Here is a 22,034-nt window from a genome sequence, read left to right as displayed (position 1 = left end):
CTGTCCCCCCCCCCTTTTGGCACTTGGGGACAGGGACTTGGCCACTCACCTTTCCTTCATCTTCCTCCTCCAGCTCTTCTTCTCGCACTTCCTTCTGGGCCCCCACTGGCTCCCCAGCCCCTGCGAGGTTCGTGTTCGGCTCACAAGGGCTCTAAAGGGAGGCAGCAAGATTGAAATTATTTATACCCCGCCCATCTGCCTGGGTTGCCCCAGCCACTCTGGGAAGCTTTCTACAAATTAAAACACAGTTAGACATCAAAAGTTTTAAAACTTCCCCATACAGGGCCACCTTCAGACGTCTTCTGAAAGTTCTATGTTTATCTCATTGACATTTGGTGGAAAATGCTCAAAAAGCTCAAAATGAGGGTGAATGAGGGTGAAAGAGGAGAGCGCAAAATATGGTCTGAAGCTCAACATCAAAAAAACTAAGATCATGGCCACTGGTCCCATCACCTCCTGGCAAATAGAAGGGGAAGAAATGGAGGCAGTGAGAGATTTTACTTTCTTGGGCTCCATGATCACTGCAGATGGTGACAGCAGTCACGAAATTAGAAGACGCCTGCTTCTTGGGAGAAAAGCAATGACAAACCTAGACAGCATCTTAAAAAGCAAAGACATCACCTTGCCGACAAAGGTCCGTATAGTTAAAGCTATGGTTTTCCCAGTAGTAATGTACGGAAGTGAGAGCTGGACCATCAAGAAGGCTGATCGCCGAAGAATGGATGCTTTAGAATTATGGTGCTGGAGGAGACTCTTGAGAGTCCCATGGACTGCAAGAAGATCAAACCTATCCATTCTCAAAGAAATCAGCCCTGAGTGTTCACTGGAAGGGCAGATCCTGAAGTTGAGGCTCCAGTACTTTGGCCACCTCATGAGAAGAGAAGACTCCCTAGAAAAGACCCTGATGTTGGGAAAGATGGAGGGCACAAGGAGAAGGGGACGACAGAGGATGAGATGGTTGGACAGTGTTCTCGAAGCGACTAACATGAGTTTGGCCAAACTGCGAGAGGCAGTGGAGGATAGGGGTGCCTGGCATGCTCTGGTCCATGGGGCCACGAAGAGTCGGACACGACTGAATGACTGAACAACAACAAGCTCAAAAAGCTAGGAGGCTCTCCCAGAGGGGCAAGGAAGGGTTTGCGAACAAGCCTTCTTCTGCCCGAGATCTTGCTTTACAATGGGTAATGCCCTCAAACTGGGAAGCTCCCTGCTTGCATCCCTCTTCCCCCAAGCCCACTGGCTGCCTGTTTACCGGGCCAAGTTCAGGGTTCTTGCATTAATTTACCCTTAATTAATGGTAATTAATTAACAACATGGTTCCAGGAGATCTTAAGATACCACCTGATACCTTATATCCCAGACTTATTGCTGAGATACTGGGGGGCAGGGGAGGGGGGGAGAGATAAAACATGGGAGCAACAGGTCCCAAGGTCTTCACCTAAACCAGATGTCTTCAACCTTTTTGAGTCCACAGCTTTTTGACCAACTCCATTCTTTCTGCGGCACCCCTGTGGGGCTCAGGAGCCCGGTCATGTCACCTTTTGCCTGCAGAGCTGGCAGCCTCTCACCCTTTTTCAAACACCTTCCCTGGTGGAGCGTTCCCTCCTCTCTTCTCCCCTCTCCTTGGGAGTCCGCTGGGCAGTTGCTGCTCTTGGGTTTCTGAGCTGCCCCCGCCCCCAAAGGGAGGTGTCTCCTCACACTGCCCCGCAGGGGCCTGGGAAGCAACCCTGGCCAGCCCCAGAGGCACCATTTGCTTGGGGAGCTTGGAGCCGGGGCTGCTGCAACGGACAGCCGTGCAAGCCTTTGGGGGGCAGAGACGCAAGAGGGCATCAGAGGAGGGAAGGAAAGAAAGAGAGACAGACAGAGGCCAGTGTTGCCTGCAGCACCCCTGACCACCATTCAAGGCACCCAGGATGCCACAGTGCACTGGTTGAAAACCACTGGTTTAAGGAGTCATTTGGCACCTGGCTTATATATCTGAGTTTGCAACACTTGCATGCGCACGCACACACACACACACATCATTCCAGAGCTCTGCAATGGAGATTAACCTTGGCTTCTGTAGCAGCTGCAGGTGGTGGACCGTCAGAAAGCCAGAAGTCCATGTCTTCCGGCTGGAACGAGAGAGAAGGGGAGCAAAAAAGGACCGCGGGTTACCTGTAGTGCACTTTCTTTTACAACTTATTCAAATCTTACTACTAATACTAATAATAATCAGCACCACCCCGCCCCGATATACAGTGTGTGTATGAAAACGGCAAAGCCTGTGCCCATCTCTGGGTGCTTTCGAACTGTAACTCCCACTATCATCCGCGACTGATGGGCCCTGCTGGAATGCAGCGGCTGAACTATAACTCCCACCAGCCCTGGGTGCTGGCAATCCACGGGGCTCCCCGCCCCTGCTCCGAACGGAAGAGGCCAGACTCGAGAAGAGCACAGGAGTGTGGTGTGGGTGTTACCTTCTGCTCCTGCTCCTCGTCCTCCTGCTCCTCCTCCTCCTCGATCTTCCTCTCCCGCTCCTTCCTCTTCTCTTTCTCCCGCTCTTTGTCTTTGTGCTTCTTCTCCTTCTTCTTTGGTCGCTTGCTCTTCTTCTCTGTGGAGAGCACTTCCGCCTCCTGGGGAGACTTGAGGTCGTCGGCGTTCCTGTGTCTCTGCACTGGAAGCTTCTCGCTGTCCGCCAAAGGCCTTTTTAGGGGGAAGGAAGGACGGGGGAGGTTTGTTTGTCTTTAACTATGCATTTCGTTTTGCATTTTCATCTCATTTTTACATTTTCACGACTTGTGAACCACCTTGTGATCTTCAGATGAAGGGTAAATAAATATACAAATTCAACCCAGGCTGCAAAAAACACCACCTCGAGATCCGGCCTCCTGTTTTCCCATTGGGAAAGCCCACAAGCAGGATTCTAGCAGGGCTGGTAATATGGTGCCCACTGCAAGGCCAGAATTAACACCACATACACTCTCATGCATAGCACACAGGTACACTCCCAGGAAGCTGTGATTGGCCGCAGCTCCGTCGCTGAATGAACCCTCTGAAGCGGCCTGAGGGTGACCAGAAGTTCCCCGACACCAGTCTTTGCCCATCTGGTGCCCTCCAGAGGCTCTGGACCACAACTCCAAGCAGCCCCCATGCTCGCTGCAGCTGTTGGGGAGTTGTGATGGCTGAAATTGCAGAACATGTGAAGGGCACCTGGGCTGCGGAAATTTCAGGAGCACTACAACAGGTTAACAGCGAGGTGGGTTGCATACAGCTGCTTTCCTGGTTGCCTATGGCGAATGGAAGATTGGCTCCAGGCAAGCAAACGACCAAACGCCATTCAGAGCATGGAACTCCCTGTCATTAGAAATCAGGCAGACACCAGATGCAAGACTGAAACAGGTTTATTCCAGGAGGCCTTTGCACCATAAATGCTGTTCTGGGATTTTCAGTTTTGCATACTGCATGTTTTTTATTTTGTAAGTTGCTTTAGTGAAAACTAGGATTTTTTTAAAACGTCTCTTTTGTTCCAGACCACAAACGTGCAAATTTAGGTCTATGCAGGCAGAAGAGAGAGAGAGAATTGATTTCCCCCCACTAGACTCTCAAAATATGGAGAGTCGCTTTTTTCTGCTGCAATTTGGGGTGGGGTGACTGGGTCAGCAGCTCTCTTGGCCGTGTCGGGGTTTTAGGAGCAGCCAACTTGCTGTTTTTACATTGTAATTTTATGTTGTGAACTGCCCTGAGATCTATGGATAAAGGGGCAGTGTGCAAATTTAATAAAAGAACAACTTCCCATACACTGGGGGGAGAGAGAGATAGAGAGATAGAGATAGAGAGAGCGGAGCGCTTACCTCGCCGATTTCCCTGAAACCAGACTGTGTGTGAAAGACAGAGAGAGAGAGAGAGAGAGAGAGACAGGAAAAAAATAAAATAAAATACACATGACAACAGAATACAGCAACTGTGCGAACGGAAGAAGCAGGAGGGAAAGAGACAGAGAGTGAGAAATGCAAAATAATTCTGATGATGCCTCACAGAACATACAAGCGGAGGAGCTGGAAGAACCTGAGGAGCAAACCTAGACTTTTAAAAGATGCAAATTGATGGCTTCACCCCCTGAACCAAGCGTCGGCAAGGTTATCCGGCCATGGGCCGGATGAAGCCCACGGAGAGCGTCCGTGGGCCGGACATGCACAGCGTGATGCCAGAAATCACGTCTGCACATGTCCGTGGCGCTGGAAATCGCTTCTGCACATGCCCAGATGCCGCCGGAAATCGCACCTGTGCAGAAGCGATTTTCGGTGTCTGGACATGCGCAGATGTGATTTCCAGTATCTGCGTGTGCGCAGACGCATTTTCCGGTGCCTTCCGGCAAGTCCCCGCGCTGCGCTGTTTTAACGCAGCACGGGGGGGGGGGGGGGCTTGCCAAACGGGCGGCTTGTGGGCCGGTAAAACAGCCTTCGTGGGCCACATCTGGCCCATGGGCCGGAGGTTGCCGAGCTCTGCCCTAAACTAAGCTAAGACCAAAAGGTGAAGACGGGGGGGGGGGCGGACGGACACCTGTGACCCCTGGGTCTAATCTGGCCCACAAGGTCATTGCCTGCCCCACACCACGTTCACCCCAGAGGTCACATGTGACATAAAGGAAGGGTTGCCATATTTGCAAGAGGTCTATATTTGAATCGTTCTCATTCTCAGTAATGCTTAAAAAAAAAACACTACCCACCCACAGCTCATGTGCATAGCTTAGAAATTTGAATATTAAGCCGTCTCCATCTCTCCACCTAAATACCTGAAACAAATGAATGAGACATTGCTGAACTACAACCAGGAGAAGCGAAACTTTGGCCCTCCAGGCACTGCTGAACTACAACTCCCACCAGCCCCAACAAGCATGGCCGATGGTCGGGAGTGACGGGAGTTGTAGTTCAGCAAATGCCTGGTTGGTGAAAGGTTCCTTGCACTCCGATGTGGAAGCCCCCCACAGAGAGCGGCAGAGCAAGAGGCCTCGGCTGAAGTCAGGAAGGTTTAACGCTAGCCAGGAAAGCCAAAGAACGCCAGCCCAGCTTTTTCCTTACTTGTCGAGATCGATGTCCAGAGCCTTGTAGGGGTCGTTGGGGTCCTTGTCATCCTCGTCGCTGGGCAGAGCATTCTGGGGGGGAAAGCCGCAAGAGAAGAGGGAGTGGGTCAAAGAGGCGCTGACCTCCAAGGGGAGCTCCATTGCCACAGCGACAGAATTTTTTCGAAGTCAGAAATATGTTTCCACCCCCCCTGAGCCAAGAGGTAAGGATTGTGCCACCATACTGCTGCAGCAGGATTTCGCTTGGCAGACTAAGAGTGTCAGAATTTGCCTGCTGGGTCTGGCCAAAGGGGGCCCTTCTACAGGCCAGCCACCCGCTCTCATAGCGGCCAACGAGAAGCTCGCAAGCAGGACCTGAGCACAACAGCAACTCTCCCCGTGATTCCCAGCGCCTGGGATGCAGAAGCACTGCCGCCTCCAACTGTGGGGGGAGAGAACACAGCCCCTCTATTTCTGAACCCCCTCTCCCACCTGCGTTTAGCAAAGCGTGAGCACCCCAGGCACCCTTACCTGCTAAAAAGTTATGACCACTGTAACGAGCTTAAGAGGGTAATGAAAGTTACCTTTAGTAAGAAACCAGAGGCCTGCCTTTTGAGCATGACCAATCATGAGATACCCAGTCAGGATAGAGTCTTTTTTATGTATGCCACAACAGCTGCTAGAATTTTACTTGCAAGAAACTGGAAAGGCGAAGAGATGCCGACAATAGAAGAATGGCAAATGAAACTAATGGACTTTATGGAACTCACACAACTGACCTCGAGACTCCGAGACCAGAGGGAGGAGAAGGTGCAACAGGATTGGAAGAAATTTAAGGATTATTTAAAAGATTGTGTAAAATTAGATATTTGAGCAGAATTAGCATAGAATGTATCGGCTTTAGCTAGATGATGTTAGTTAAAAATGTATAAAAGAAGTATTGTTATGAAAGATTTAGAGGTTTAAGATTATTTTAAGATAAGTAACCCAAGTAATGAATTATATTTGTTTGTTTAATATCTTAAAGATTATTAAGAAGATTGGTAAATGTTAAGGAAAAGGATACAAAATTACCAAAGTATATTGTTATTGAATACAGTTGAGGGAACGGGGGGAGTCCTCCCTTTTAAGAAGACTGAAACTAGAATTTAAACGATATTTGTTGTTTTGGATTATGTAGGTTTGTATAAGTTGTTTGTTTGCTTTTGTTTTACTTTTTTCATGTGTTGATGTGTTATTGTCTTTATGTATTGTGTATTTGTAATGTATTATGTTTTTGTTGTTGTTTAATGGAAAATAATAAATTTATTATAAAAAAAAAAGTTATGACCACTGTACCAGCTAGCTATCAACCTCAAGCCTCAAACCACACCATCAGAAGGAACTTTATCTGCTGTTACCTTGCCTGCCCCCCCCTTTAAAATCTACGCAGTGACTATTTAACGGAGAGGAGAGGTTATCAGGTTTGTTTCCTCCTGCTCCGGAGGGTGGGATTTGAACCCATGGCTTCAAGTGACAAGAAAGCCACCCTGAATGGCTGGAGAAACCCAGTCAGATGGGTGGGGGTACAAATGATAAAATAAATCATCATCTGAGAGGGCCATGAAATTGAGGGCTGCCAGCTGAATGATAACAGCACCCCCTCATAATTAAGATCTCATTTATTCTTGTTTTAAATGTGCCGAATCCCGATTCAGCTCATTTTATTGGTTTATATAGGGTTTTTATCAATATCTGTAATATGTGTCTTTTTGATGCAATGGCCTGTAGGCTATGCAAATAAAGTTTGTTGTTGTTGTTAAATCATCATCATCATCAGCAGCAGCAGCAGCATACCAGCATACATCCCCTCAGGAAACGGACTCTCATTATAACAAGGACTGTTAAAATCTGGCATGAATGTGCTACTCACCAGCTGTAGGACTGTTTCAAGAGAAACAATTGAGCTATTTTCAACCATTCAGTTCTATGCTATATCAATCGCTACACGAGGAATGTTTTGTGTTGTTTTTAAGGGAAAGCATCCAATTTCATTGTATTTACAATGACAATAAAGAAATCTTATCTTATCATCATCATCGTCATTATTACCACCACCGCCACCCATCAGGATTTGTGATCTGGTTGGTTCCCGATCCACCCATGGCCAGAGAACACCAGGAAGGAACAGAGTGGGTGCCTTGATCCGTGCATCAGCCGGACCCTCCCGCCAGGACTTACTTCTGGCATCTCCTCCGTGATGATGTCCACATGCTGTGCAGGCGCAATGTCCTCGTCGCTCTCGGTGTGCAGCGAGTTGTGGCGCCGGTGGTGCTTTCCCCGCTTCTCCTTGTCCTGCTTCTTCTGCTTCTTCTTCTTCTTGTCCTTCTCCAGCTTCTGCTGGTGCCGACGCTCCTCTTCCAGCTTCACATACTGGTCAGAAACTGGCAAGCCTGCGTTGATGGGCGGGGAGGGACAGAGCGAGTTCTCAAGGGGGGCAGTGGGCTGAGCACTAGCCTTGAAAGGAAACGCTGGCCACGGGGGCATCATTTTGGACTCACCACTGTCCATGGAGGAGGACAATTCTGCGTCCAGGGTGGCTGTCTACCAGCTACATCTGAGACCCTCCCTGCCTGTGCACCATCTCGCAAGAGTGGAGCATGCTCTGGTCCCGCTTGGACTACTGCAATGCATTCTCCGTGGAGATACCTTTGAAGGTGACTTGGAAACGACAACTAATCCAGAATGCAGCAGCCAGACTGGTGACTGGGACCATATAATACCAGTCCTGAAAGACCTACGTTGGCTCCCAGTGCGTTTCCAACCACAATTCAAAGTGTTGGTGCTGACATTTAAAGCCTTAAACGGCCTTGACCCAGTATACCTGAAGGAGCGTCCCCACCCCCAACATCCAGTCCGGACACCGAGGTCCAGCTCTGAGGGCCTTCTGGTGGTTCCTTCATTGTGAGGTTATAGGGAACCAGGCGGAGGGCCTTCTCGGTGGTGGTGCCCTGCCTGTGGAACGCCCTCCCATCTGATGTCAAGGAGATTAAGAACTACAGTGGATTCCTGGGTTGTGAACGCGATCCCTGCGGGAGGCGCGTTCACAACCCACAGCGTTCGCAACCTGCGCCGCTGCCTCTGCGCAAGCGTGTGACACAACTGGATGCTTCTGTGCATGCGCAAAACACGACTTAGTGCTTCTGCACATGCGCGAGCGTCGTAACCTGTTCCGTTACTTCCGGGTTCAGTGCGGTGCGCAACCCGAAATCGCGCAACCTGATGCGGCTGTAACCCGAGGTATGACAGTACACAAATTTCAGAAGACACCAGAAGGCAGCCCTCTATTGGGAAGCTTTTAATGCTTCAAGTTTTTACTCAGAGCAGCCCCATTGAAATTAATGGACTTTAAAAGCCCTCTTTGTGTGGCTGTTCCAACTTTAGCGGCCGGAGAAATGGAAGCCATGTGTACTCGCCCTTTCAGGATCCCAGCATCTGATGTGGGAATAATAATAATAATAATAAATTTATACCCCGCCCATCTGGCTGGGCCTCCCCAGCCACTCTGGGCGGCTTCCAACACAATATTAAAATACAGTAATTCATCAGATATTAAAAGCTTCCCTAAACAGCAGAAAAAAGCAGAGACCAGGGCACAGAAAACTTGATTTGGAAGTGCTGAGAACCAAGGCCGCTCATCTGCATAGCTTCACCCACCGGGCCCCATTTATTGATGTGGAATGCTGGAAAACTGGCGGTATTCTTACCAGGAACTTTCAGAGGAACAGAGAGGTCAATTTGCACCACAGGTATGTGCTCGACACCGGGGCTATCTTGGTATCTCTGGACAAGGTTGGGGGGGGGGGAGGGAGGGAAGAAGATCAGGTGGGGAAACAAGAGATGTCATGTGCCAACATTGGCCCCAAGTGGCTACTCAAAAGTAACAGCAGGATCCCTGCCATTAAGGGAGGGGGGGCCCCACCACCCTAGAGTGGGTCCCTTGTGAATACCAGACAAGGATCCGGGCTCACCTTCTGTGGGGAAGGAGAACTTTTGATGTAGAACGGGTTGTTCGCTTGTTCTTGCTTCCGGACTTCCCGGCGCTTTAGGGAGAGACAAGGGGCACAGCGGCGGGTTTAAAAATCTTAATCTATTGAGGATTATTGGAACATTTTTCTTGGCTTCATTTATTTTAAAAAGGAGAATCCAAATGGCCTCCACAACCCCGCTCCACGTCAGCTTTGGCTGGGGGCCCAGCTGTGTCTCTACAGGCTAACTTCTGTTGTCTAGGCTCTGGGAACTTCTAGGTTAGATTACTGCAGCATGTTATATGTGGGGCTGCCTCTGAAGACAGTTCGGAAATGTCACCTGGTGCAGGATTCAGCGGCGGGCATAATAAATTCCCGCACTGCAGGGGGTTGGCCTGGACGGCCCTCACGGCCCCTTCCAACTCTACAGTTCTTTCTCTCTGTCACCTGCTCCAACACCCCTGTTCTGCAGCCAGCCTACCCTCTTCAGTTCCTCCTCGTCCATTTCAGGCTGCCGGTGCCTTGTGTGCCTCTGTTCCTCCTCGTGGAAGATGGTCCGGGGCTTCTCGTCCTCAGACTCGCTGTCCGAGGGAGGCTCGTTGATCCAGGCATCGAGGTCCAAGCTGGGAAAGGAGAGAGGAGCCTCCCCATCACTACCAAGCTGCCCTTGTTATTGACTACTCAAAAAGTTACTAATTCTAGCTAGATTTATATAGCTTCTCGTCAACAGACTCTTAGCTCTCAGGGCCACGGGTTAGAGCCCCATGTTGGGGCAAAGATTCTTGCATTGCAGGGGGTTGGACTAGATGACACCTGTGGTCCTTTCCAAGTCTATGATTCTATGACTCACATCTTATTTCTGTGATTTTAGGTTGTTTTGCGCGATTTTCTTAATTGTTGCTACCTGCTTTGGGTTCTTAAGAGTGAAGGGTGGGCAAATCACCGTCACCATGCCCAGTCTCAAGTCAACATTATCATTTCTCCAGTTCAGGGCTGCGGAAACTCAAGGCGGGCCGATATCTGGTTTTCAACGTCAAAATGTATCACCAGCTAAGCATTGCGATATGCCGCTATATCACAATGTCTGATTGTGTAGCCTTGGCTGGCTACACCCCCAACCCCACAATTTGCAGTATATTGCTGGGTAAAAATTTCAACACTGCTATCACGATACAGACTTCAAAATGGTTTCGGACGATATATAGTCCAGCCCTACCCAGGACCCTCCCACAGGGCTACTCTGCACCCTCCCGAAGCGCTTTTGCATAGCTGGGATGTTTCCTTGAGTGGTTATTGTGCCTCTTTGCTCAGCTGGATGGGGAACAGAGAGGTGTTTATAGAGGCAACGAGAGGGGAGTATAGAAACCTCTGCCTTTTGCGCAACTGGAATGTAACCTACTGTACAAAAGGTAAGAATTGCATCTGTTCCCCCCCTCCCCCGTCACTGTCCCTTTTCTTTTCCTCTGCCCCTTCTCAAGACTTCTCCATGAGAGAATGCAGCACCCAGGTTCAAAAGACTCCCCCCACCCGCTTGGAACCAAACATGGTTTCTGGACCTTAAAAGGCAGCCCCATGCACAGTGCACTGCGGCAGTTCTGACCCTGCTGCGAACACAGAAATCGCACGGTCCCTCCTTGCCCTTTCTAAGACCCCTTGCTCTGCCTCCCCCCGATTTCACTCCTCTCAGGCTGACTGGGAGACAGGCGAGGCTGCAGGCCCAGAACCCAGAGATCCAATGCCGTCACCCGGGCGGAGAGAATCTTACCCTTCTGGAATGGGCACTTTCTTCTGGGCTTTGGGTGCGACGGGGTTGAGTTCCCCAGCGAACAAGGCGATCACTTCCTCGGCTACGGGGACCTCTTTGATCTGAAGCTTGTGGATGTATTTCATGAGCTGGAGGATGCAAGAGGCCTGGCGAGAGGAAAGAAATTTATAAAAGTTTTTTTTTTTAATTAATAAATGTTTTATTGTATTTTCAACTTCTTACATCTGCCATTATTTCATACATTTTATACATACTTTTCATTTGTACTTATTTTACAAATTAAATTCCGCTATATAAATTAATAAAATGTATGTACTTTCCCATATATAATTTCTCTTTCATTGGCTCATTTTCCTTGATTTCTCGTACGCACAATATTAGCAGTAATGCTGCTAATAATAAAAGAAATGAAAATATAAAACTACACATATTATATTCTTTTATACCTATTTAACAATACCATACTGAGAGAGAGAGAAAAAAAAAGGAAAAGGAAAAAAAAGGAAAGAAAGAAAGAAGGAAGGAAAAAAACAAGAAGAAGAAGGGGAGAGGGAGAAGGAAACAACAAAAAGGGGGGGAAGAGGAGGGGAAGAAAAAGGGAAGAAGAAGTAGACAAAAGAAAAAAGAAAAAGAAAAAGAAAAAGAAAAGAAAAAAGAACACACAAACATTAATCTCTTTTACAGGTGGGTAGCCGTGTTGGTCTGCCATAGTCGAAACAAAATAGGAAATTCACACGAAAGCTCATACCAAGAACAAACTCAGTTGGTCTCTAAGGTGCTACTGGAAAGAATTTCCTATTTTGTTTCGATTAATCTCTTTTGTTAGACTTCCCATCTTTTCCCTATGAACATTCATTTTCTCATTGCGAATGTACTCAACACTGCTGTATTATCTTTTATCTCCTTTCAAAAGCATTCCAAATTCTACATTTAGCCATAAAAGTTAAGAGAGAAAAATAGAGAGGGAAACTCTCGTTGATTTAGCCAGTGGGTTAAAATGTTGTACAGGTGGTACCTAACATCAAATAAATGGGCCAAAATGTATAAAAATGTGCCAGGTAAGTGCTGGAAACGGTAAGCACACAGAAGGGTCATTCTTTCATATGTGGTGGACATGCAAAAGAGTTAAAGGCTATTGGGAAATGATATACAGTGAAATGAAGATGATATTTAAATGGATTATTCCCAAAAGATGAGAAGCATAATAGGGACAGCCATTTTGAAGATGACCAAACTATTTACGTATGTGACAACAGCATCTAGAATGTTATATGCATGGAAATGAATAAAGAAAAGGTTCCAGTGAAGGAAGAGTGGTTTTTAAAATTAATAGGCCATGCAAAATGGCAAAGCCAATAGCAATATTAAGAGACCGAAATGATGAACTTTTTAAAGAAGAACGGAGGCGTTTCTTGGACTATTTGAAAAAGTGTTATAGTCAAATGAAATTGCGGGCAGGATTCGAGATAGCAGCAGCAGCAGCAGAAAAACGATACAGTAATTAGTGGGATTCTACAGTAAATGAGAGTTTGATATATCACTGTAGAAAAGGGTATGAAAAGGCCTGCTTTTCTCCCTCTTTCCTTTTCGATATTTCTGACTTCATTTGGTCCAGATATAATCTTACCGTATTGTGAAAACTTTTAATTTTAGCAAAACTGAAAAAAAGGAAAAGCTTTGAACGAAAACACTGTGAAGTTGGGGGATGGGAAGCCAATTTATGAATTGATGCAATTATTCGATTTGAAGTCTAATTGTGAAATTTTAGAAATTTAATAGAAAATGACAATGTAAAAGAGAGAGAGAGAGAGATGGGATCTTGGGAGGATTTTTGCTTACCCTTTCCTGGACTTCGAGGTCTGCGCTCTGCACAAACTGCGGCAGGCGCTCAATCATCATCTGCGTCGCCTCCTGCGCCACCTCCTTCTCGCCAGCCTGCTCCTTCTGCTGCAGGATTGCGGCGTACAATTTCACCATGTTTTGGACGTACACAGCCTGGATGTGGCCAGGCAGCGTGGTGACCTTGGGCCGCAGCATGGCTTCGAGAGTCTGGTGAGGCTCCTCGAGGTGCCTGAGGAGGAGGGGGGAGAAGGTGCTTAGAGGCTGGGTGTCCCAAATCCTTCTTCCACGAGGGAAAGTGAGGAAACCACAAGAGGCGTTGCGAGCATAAGAGGCAGCAAGGGGAGAACTCGGCCCTCTCCCCGTTGCGAGGCCTCGCAGGTGGTTCGCGAGACAGCCTTTGTGGTGGTGGCCCCAAGGGCCAGGAACTGCCTCCCCACACAGGTGATACCGGCACCATGTCTTTACAGATGCTGGCAACTGGCCATGTTGGTTGTTGGGAGACCAGCAACATCTGGGAGGGCCCTGACAGATGTTCCCCATCCCTGGTCTAAGAAGAGGCATCCCCCACTCAGGAGCGAATGCCCCTGCTCAATCGAGGCACTTCTTCATCTCAGGCATCCCACAGCGAACACTGCTTCTTAGAAAAGGGCTGGGGAACCTGTCGCTCTCTTGACTCCCATCATGCAGGCCCACTGGTTGTCTGCAGGCTACAGCTTGGGAGCTCCTGCGTGACAGGTGCCACCGTGCAGCTGGGAACTTACTCAGAGAACTCCCCACAGATCCAGGCCGCGGCGTACAAGACCTCACAGATCCCGTTGCGCTGGGTGTTGCTGGCCAGGAGATGGGCATTGTCCAACAGCATGGCCATCTGGGAGACGGCGAACTTGCGGATGGCCTTGACGCGAATGGCCACGTCAAGCATCTGCGAAGCGATGAGGTGGCCGTGGCGGGTCCCCTCCAGGCGGGTCAGCTCCACCAGGATGCTGATGTACCTGGATCACGAGTGTGGGAATGTTTAGGAATGTGGATGAGTATATATTATTTATATATCTCAATCCCAGCTTGTGTGAGCAAGCTCCAAACTTAGCAGTTTACATTCCCTTTTTAAAACACAGCAGAAAACGTTTGCATAGGCTTGCTTAAGCCAGCTATATTCCTGGTATATTCCCCTTGTTCCCTCTTAAAAGTAAAAAGACACAATACTGATTATAAGATATAAAAGGAGTTTACTTACAGACATCCATGAGTCACAGTACAGGCAAAAAGAGGCAGACAAACTTAGATAAATGTATTTACATGCAGTGAAGCTGATTCCATAAGGGAACAGGCTTCACTTCTGCTTCTCTCAGCTGCAGGCTGAGAGAGCATCCTGCTTCTTCAGGAGATGAGGCAAAATGGAGAGTGATCTTTGGGATGTGGTTCCCAGGTAAGACCACACCTACTTCTGGTTCCTGTAACTCAGTCCAGGTAAACAGGAAGTTAAGCCTGGAGGACTGAGTTACCTTCATGTCCTCTCTAGGAGTGTTGTGTTTGGCTGCTCTGTGTTTACATCCCACAAAGAGAACACAGGAAAGGGGCCTTAGACTGAATCAGACTATTGGGTCCCTCTTTGGCAGGGTTTCCCAAACTTGGTTCTTCGGCTAGGGATGATGGGAGTTGTAGTCCAAAAACAGCTGGAGAAACAACTTTGGGAAGCCCTGGTCTGCAGTGCTTGAAAGGGGCTCTCCAGGGTTTCCAGTTCAGGGGATATTCCCAGCCCTAATGGGAGTTGCTGGGGACGGGACCTGAGACCTGCTGCGCACAAGGTGGACTGACCTACCACTGAGCTTTGGTCTTTTCCTTAAAAAACAAAGTAATAAAAACAAAACGAAATGAAAAAAGATATTTAAACTGGTTATCCCCCCCCCCAACCTGAAGCTTTTCTCCTAGGGATAATTGGGTCAGAGGCCACAAAGATGATGATTAACTTATTTATGCATGCAAGAAACAGCAGACAGAACCTTATACGTGCACAACTGCGAAGAAAAGTCCAAAGAAAGAAGAACAGCTCTTAAAATCAACAGACTATGCGGAACTGGCAAAGCTAACAGTGAAAATAAGAGGGCAATTTATGGAAGAATATCATAATCAAATCGCCGGCAGGATTTGAAACTTGAGCAACGGGAAGAAAATGGTAATATATGGAATAGAGGAACATGTATTAGATGAAATGTGTGAAGCCCTGCAGGTAAACAGAAATACTGACCATTCAAAATTGGTGATGTATTGGTAATTGGACTGGCTGCATATGTCAATGATTTTGGTCAGCAGCTCGTCCCTGTACGTTGTCCCTTCCGCTTTGTCCACGTGGATCATCAGCTTCTTCACAATCTCCATCAAGTTCTTCTTGGACACCTGAAGTTATAGAGGCTGGTTGGTTGGTTGGTGGGGAGGGAGGGAGGGGCAAGTCATTGGTATTGGCAAGCTGGAGCGTGTGAAGAGGAGGGCCAGCAACAGCGGAGTGCAGTGAAGTTTTTCGTAGGGGAACAATGGTGCCAGCTTGTGAGGGTGCTTTGGGGTGTGTGTGTGAATATAGCATTGTGACATCCCAACATGCTGACATCGTGTGCATGAGCATTGCTCCTCTCTTCCTAAGTCAGGAAGAAGCACCCCAGGCTTGGGGAAGAAGGTGCATTGATAATTTACTGGGAACATACAGGTGAAATTCGAAAAATTAGAATATCATGGAAAAGTCCATTTATGTAAGCAATTGTTTTCATTAGCTACTGGAGTTTAATATATGAGATAGACTCATGACATGCAAAGCGAGATATGTCAAGCCTTTGCTTGTTATAATTGTGATGATTATGGCGTACAGCTGATGAAAACCCCAAAGTTGAAATTGTTAATTTGGGGTTCTCATCAGCTGTACGCCATAACCATCACTATTATAACAAATAAAGGCTTGACACATCTCGCTTTGCATGTCATGAGTCTATCTCATATATTAGTTTCACCTTTTAAGTTGAATTACTGAAAGAAATGAACCTTTCCACGATATTCTAATTTTTCGAGTTTCACCTGTAGCTTAGTCCCCCTAACCTGCACATCACTGGCAACCAAGATGATGAAGGACCTGGAAGCCAAGCCTTTTGAGGAGCAGCTGAAGGAGTTGGGGATGTTTTGGCTAAAGAAGAGGGAACTGAGAGGTGGGAAGATGGCCACCTTCAAATATCCCAAGGGCTGTCCCATGGAAGGTGGAGCCAGCTTGTCTTCTGCTGCTCTGGTGGGGAGGACCCCAACCAATGGATTCAGGTGGCAAGAAAAGAGAATCCATGAAAAATTAAGAAGTATACAACAGTATAAAGTTGGTGGACCCTCCTTCCTTGGAGGCTTTTAAGCAGAGGCTGGGTGGCCATCTGCCAGGGAATCTTGAGCCGTGATTCCTGCATTGCAGGGGGCTGGGCTGGATGAAGCTGCGGGTCGCTTCCAACTCTAAGACTGTATGAATGCCTTCTATTGCTTTTGAGTGTTCTGGGTGCAACATCTGTCGCCCCACGGATCATGGTTTGCTTTAGGAATGCAGTAAGCTGCCCTACGCTGAGTCAGACTGTTGGCCCCATCTAACTCAGTGCGGTTGACACTGACCGGCAGCAGCTCTCTGGGGTTTCAGAAGGGGCTCTCTCCCAGTCCTACCTGGGTGTGGTCAGAAATTGACCCAGGGATCTTCTGCATGCAAAGCAGGCACCCTACCAATGAGCCATGGACCTTCCCCAGCTTGATCTCCCTCCTGCCTCCAAGGGTGGTGTTCTTGCTGCATTGCTCCTAAGGTTTTTAGGGTATGCTCTCTATATTTCTAAAAGTTAAGACCTCTTCTCTGTGGTGTTGCGGCGGCAGGTGAACGTACCATCCCGTAGAGAAGATCCAAGGCCCGGAGGCGGATGGACTCGTCTTTATCGTCCAAGCACTGCAGGATGAGATCCTTGTGGGACTGGACTGATTTGGGGTGGGTTTTCAGGATCTTGGACATCGCCAGCAGCCCCAGATATTTCACTACGTGGAGAGGAGGAGACACAAACACACACAAAGGCCAAATAAGATTTCCAGGGGCAGCGGTGGAGGCCCGGGAAGCTGAGCTGCACTCAAGAGTAGATTCCATGAAATCAACGGACTCAAGTTGGGAAAGCCCAGTGGATTTCAACAGGTCTAGTCAGAGTATGACCTTGTTGTTGTTCAGTCGTTCAGTCGTGTCCGACATAAAGCCTTAAACGGCTCTGGACTGTAATACCTCAAGGACTGCCTCTTTCCAGATGATCCTACCGGGACCCTGAGATATCCTCTGAGGCCCTCCTTCGTGTTGCCTCCTCCTCGAGAGGTCCAGAGGGTGGCAACTGAAGAACGGGGCCTTCTCTGCAGTGGCTCCCCGTCTGTGGAATGCTCCCCCCCCCCCAGAGATGTTCGCCTGGTGCCTTCTTTATATACCTTTAGGTGCCAGGCAAAAATGTTCCTTTTCAACCAGGCCTTTGGTTGATTTGATTGACATCCTTTGCACTTTTAAAATGTGGGTTTTTTTGGGGGGGGGGGGAGGTGCTATTGGGCTGTTGTTTTTATTCTGTATTTTGTGATTTTATATTTTGATTTCATTTTGTGAGCTGCCCTGAGACCTCTGGGTATAGGGTGGTATATAGATTCAATCAATCGTAATCATAATATGACTGAGCCAGATGCAACTGCTCACTCTTATTGGTATTTAGCAGGACTTTAACTTACGGTTCTGGTCCGAATCTTCTATCAGTATCCTCAGCTTCTGAACGCAGAGCTGTGAAGAAATGACGCACAAGTTAAGATTGTTTGTTTGTTTGTTTGTTTTGCAAGATGCAGAGAGGATGGCACCTTCCACCTCCCTCAGCAATCAAGGAAAGCCCTCTGCGCTCCAGCAAAATTTCAGCTGCTGCCGCGATGGCTGGGCGGCCAAGATGGGACTGTACCTGGATGCTGGCACTGTGGTTGGGCATCCCCGAGGAGAGAGAGATCAACACTGGAGGAGAGGGGGAGGGGGGGGAAAGGAAAGGGATTTTAAATCGGTACGATGCAAAACACCCAAGCCAGGAGGGGTAAACAATAGTGGCGCGCTTGGCAATGTCTTTCCTTACCTGCAATCACTGTGTTCACACATTCGTAAAGCAGCGACATGGCGGAAGTGCTGAGAGGGGGGAGAAAGAGAGAGTTACTGCGCTGCGGAAAGCCCGCGGGAAAGCATTGCAACACTGCATATGTGGCCTTGAAGACGAAGCTTTGCTTTAAGTCAGTGGGCATTGCCCCCCTTGGCATTGAGGGGTGATTTCCAGTCATTGTGGGAAAGGGAGGTCATCAAAGAGGTTCAGTCCTGTGGATTGTCACACCTCTACCTGGAGTCCATGACGTACAATCAAGCTAGAACTGCAATCTCCCGGAGACTGAGCGATATTGCCAGACAAGAGGACATAGCCCAACTTGTGAAACCAGGGATGTTCCTAGGGGACCAGATATATCAAATGACACCAGCCCCTTATCTCACGGAAATCCGCTACGTGGAACACTGCAGACTCCTTACAGCGGCTAGACTAAACGCCCTTGATTCCGCGGTATTGTGGGGAAGGTGCAAGGGAGTTCCATACACCCAGAGAACCTGTCATTGTACTATGGGCGTGGTTGAGTCTACCGAACTTGTCCTCTCTATGTAGAACTCAGGCAAAACCTTATAGCTCCACTTTTACGTCAGTTTAGCTTTCTATCCAGAGAAAGACAGGTTTTATACTTACTGAACAATGTCACTAGAAATACAACCTCCCAGGTGGCTAAATTTCTTTTTTTAGCTTTTAAGCGCCGTAAGATTTTAATTGATTGTATCGATATGGGGCTATCTGTTTAGCTCCATTCCATTGTGGGTTATGTCTTCCTTTTTTCCCCCTTCAAAGTTCCTTCAGAGGTTTTTTTTAATTCTGTACAAATGTATTTTTTCTGATTGATGGTCGAATAAAAGAATGTATGTTAACATTGCACATTTATGGAGCACAAAGGTTATCGGTGGCCACTAGCTGGCCGGCCGGCCTTTACCTCTGTGCTTGGAGGCAGTGTGAGACTTTAGGACCATCAAGGCAGTGGCTTTTTCCACCCACCCTCCGGTCCTAGCAGCCTTCAGAAAGGAGTTGCTGCCACGAGCATGAAGTGCATGTGATGAACTAAGTGGAAGGTTGTGAGTCATGGGAGTACGCAAATTCAACAGGGCTTAGTGTGATTTCGGCTGCTGGTTTGCTAATGCTGTTAGCATTGTTTTGTGGATTATGAGTGCTGCAGTGCTTTGTGAATCACATATTACGATTTTTTGTTGTTGTGGCTGTGTTGTTCAGCTTTTTTAAAAAGTTCTTTTGTTAATAGTGATTGTTTTGCGGATGATTTGTTAAGTATTCCATATGATTTATGTTGCATTTGTGTCGTTCTATTATTTTTTTGATTTGCATACTGCCCTTCATCGTAAGATCTCATGGCAGCTCACCGAATAAAATGCAGGATAAAAACAGGAAAATAAGTAAAACAAAACAACAGAGCAGTATTGCCCTCCCCCTTCTCACAAACACATTTAAAAGGCTGTAGAATATTAATCAGCCAAAGGCCTGGGAGAAGAGGAACGTATTTGCCTGGCACCTAAAGGTGTATAATGAAGGCACCAAGCGAACCTCCTTGGGGAGAGCGTTCCACAAACTGGGAGCCACTCCGAGAAGGCCTGTTCTCGTGTTGCCACCCTCTGAACCTCACATGGAGAGGCACACAAAAGCGGGCCTCAGACGACGAATGGGTCATTTTATATAGGGAGAGGCAGTACTCGAGATATTGCGGTCCTGAGCCAGTTACTGTTGTTTATTGTGAGCCACTTTGTGAAACTGTCACCTTGACCATTGGACCTGCCCCTGGTTTTTGTCCACCTCCTTCACTGGAGCCTATCTTCACATGGAGGGGAAGTTCCCAACTCACCAAGGGTTTGAGACCCATCGGTTCCCCTTGCCTGGTACAGCCGGCGAGTCAAAGTCATTTCTGGGACTGCGCCCGCTGTTGCATTTCTGACAGCTTCCAGGAGCCACGGGTGAGAGCAGAGTACAGGGTGGGGTCCAAAGGTGGACCTACCACCCCAGAAGGAACATGACATGTCCCCCCACTAGAGGTGCAACCCCTCCTGTTAACACCCCATATTCCCCAGCTCCCAATATTACAGGTTCATTATTTAGCAAAACACGTACCGTATTTTTCCGTGTATAAGACTAGATTTTTTCCCTAAAAAATGATGTCAAAAAATAGGGGGCATCTTATACATGGGACCATCTTCCCCCCGTTTTCTTAAATCTGAGCCCCCCAAAATAGGGGGCGTCTTATAGACGAAAAAAATACGGTATGCCACTTAAAGACTAGCTATAAAATCCACAGTCATGATAAAACTAGCAAAATATAAAGGAAGAATATAAACAGTTTCATAAACCAAGATGTGTAATGACTACATGTCAGGATGAAACATTTTAAAGCACGATAGAATGAAGGCAGAGAACAGATGCTGTCTTGCTAAAAGATTGGAACGCGGAACAAACATTGTGCTGGCCTGGAAAAAAAAGAGTCAGTTCTGCGGACCAAAGCAGCGGGAACACGATGGGGCAAGGCCAGTCCTTCTAATGAAATAGCCCCGAGTTGTGGATGGGTTTTATGTGTCCCCTTGAATCTGCTCCACCAGCAACTCACCAGACAGTGCAGGTCTTTGCAGATCTATATTATTGGAAGCCAAAGAGTTGCTATTTTGTTGGGGACCAACGCTTTTCAAATTCTCACAAGCAATCAGGGTGGATAAAAATCAATGATTTTTTTTAAAAAAATCAAAAAATCGGATTTTTAAAAAATTCAAATCGGATTTTTTTTATTTAAATATGATTTTTTTAAAATAAAATGCTTTTTGGTGAAAATATATTACCATCCAAAGGTTATTCAATCATGAAATAAAGATTAGTTTTTTAATTATGTAGAATAAGGCTGCATATGTTTAATTTTTTTGGTAAATAAATTCCATTATTCCATTCACTATGTCATTTATGCTCTTCCAGAGGTGTTTGCATGATTATTGGGCAGTTTCTCTGCCTACAAGATATTATCACAGATGCTTGGTTTACTTTTGCAGTTCTCAAAACTGAATTTGACTCAGCAGAGATCACATGCCTCTTCTTCACAGCAAAAATGTTATAACATGAACAGAGTTGAGAAAAAGACCTTAATCCTATTGTTCTACAAACCTATGAATACAGAATCAACCCCTTCAGTGTTAAGTTTCAAGAAGTTCAGTGAATAGAATAGAAACAATATTTTTCTGATTGTTTGGAGTGGAATGGATCTAATCTATTAAATTTTTATTATTAAGGTAATGATTATATTTCTCCTTCCTAAGTACAACAGAAAAGTTGTCCAAATATGAATGATTAACCTATTAAACTGGGTATAAAAAACTAATATGGAAAGTTGTTATTCTAAAAATCTTTATCTACTTTCATATTAAAGTTATACCACCAAGAATTAGTCTTTATGTAGAAAACTGTGATTTAAATCAAGCCTTACTGACTAGCGATTTAAATTGTGATTTAAATTGTGATTTAAATCAAATCCACCCTGCAAGCAATCAAGCAATCAGCCTGCGTGCCTGTTCAGGAACCATATGAATTACAGGTTTAAATACCAGGACTTAGAAATCAAAATGCCCCGTGTTTTTTCGACTGAGTTGAACTGGCTGAAGGTCAGTTCACTCTGGTTACTTCCCCAGGTCAGCACATGGGCTGGCTGTTTCAGGAAGCGTAAAGCTGTTCTGACTGCTGGATTTGCAAGATCCACAGCACAGACAACCCGCCCCAAACCATAGAGAGGTGAGGGAGAACGCAAGGGGTGAAGAGCCACAACACGCTTTCCACAGAGCTAAGGAGAAAGGCGTAGACTGAGTGACACACAAACAGAGGCAGGGTGCCCTCTTCTGGTTCCTGTTGGAAGGCAGCTATTTTAATGGGGTGGGGTCATAGTGCAGATAGGGGAGGAGCCAATCTACCCTAGAGGAGGGGTGGGGTGGGGTGGGCAAGCTCCATAGGCCTGGTACCGAATTGGCCGCATCTAAAGAGAATCCAAAAGTGGGGACCACGTGGGGATTTATGCAGCTTTGCACGCTTGTGAGAGGAATGGGAATGCCGTGAGGTGCGAGAAGTGGGAGGAGCACAAAAGCAAAAACAGAACAAACAAACAAACAAACAAATACTCCTCCATTGCTGCTGCTGCGTCAACATCCCAGGTGGCAACTCTCCTCCCTCTTCCAGGACTGCATCCCACAAAGCAGCCCCCGGGATGAGGT

The 22,034-nt window shown here is 47.1% G+C and overlaps 1 protein-coding gene across 1 annotated transcript in view; it reads right to left on the bottom strand.

Annotated features, from left to right (window-relative positions):
- AP3D1 (adaptor related protein complex 3 subunit delta 1) overlaps positions 1 to 22,034 on the bottom strand; it is a 49,681-nt gene that overhangs the window by 7,223 nt on the left and 20,424 nt on the right. The window contains 16 exon segments of the mRNA XM_033136497.1: positions 50 to 151; positions 2,052 to 2,114; positions 2,460 to 2,685; positions 5,061 to 5,134; positions 7,262 to 7,473; positions 8,788 to 8,863; positions 9,052 to 9,123; positions 9,530 to 9,671; positions 10,814 to 10,959; positions 12,653 to 12,884; positions 13,417 to 13,647; positions 14,901 to 15,049; positions 16,542 to 16,687; positions 17,405 to 17,453; positions 17,623 to 17,672; positions 17,788 to 17,837. Of these exon segments, the coding sequence (XP_032992388.1) occupies positions 50 to 151; positions 2,052 to 2,114; positions 2,460 to 2,685; positions 5,061 to 5,134; positions 7,262 to 7,473; positions 8,788 to 8,863; positions 9,052 to 9,123; positions 9,530 to 9,671; positions 10,814 to 10,959; positions 12,653 to 12,884; positions 13,417 to 13,647; positions 14,901 to 15,049; positions 16,542 to 16,687; positions 17,405 to 17,453; positions 17,623 to 17,672; positions 17,788 to 17,837 (2,020 nt within the window).

Source organism: Lacerta agilis, chromosome 18 (assembly GCF_009819535.1).
Source record: "Lacerta agilis isolate rLacAgi1 chromosome 18, rLacAgi1.pri, whole genome shotgun sequence".
Lineage (NCBI taxonomy): Eukaryota > Metazoa > Chordata > Lepidosauria > Squamata > Lacertidae > Lacerta > Lacerta agilis.
This window is presented reverse-complemented; position numbering and strand designations above follow the sequence as displayed.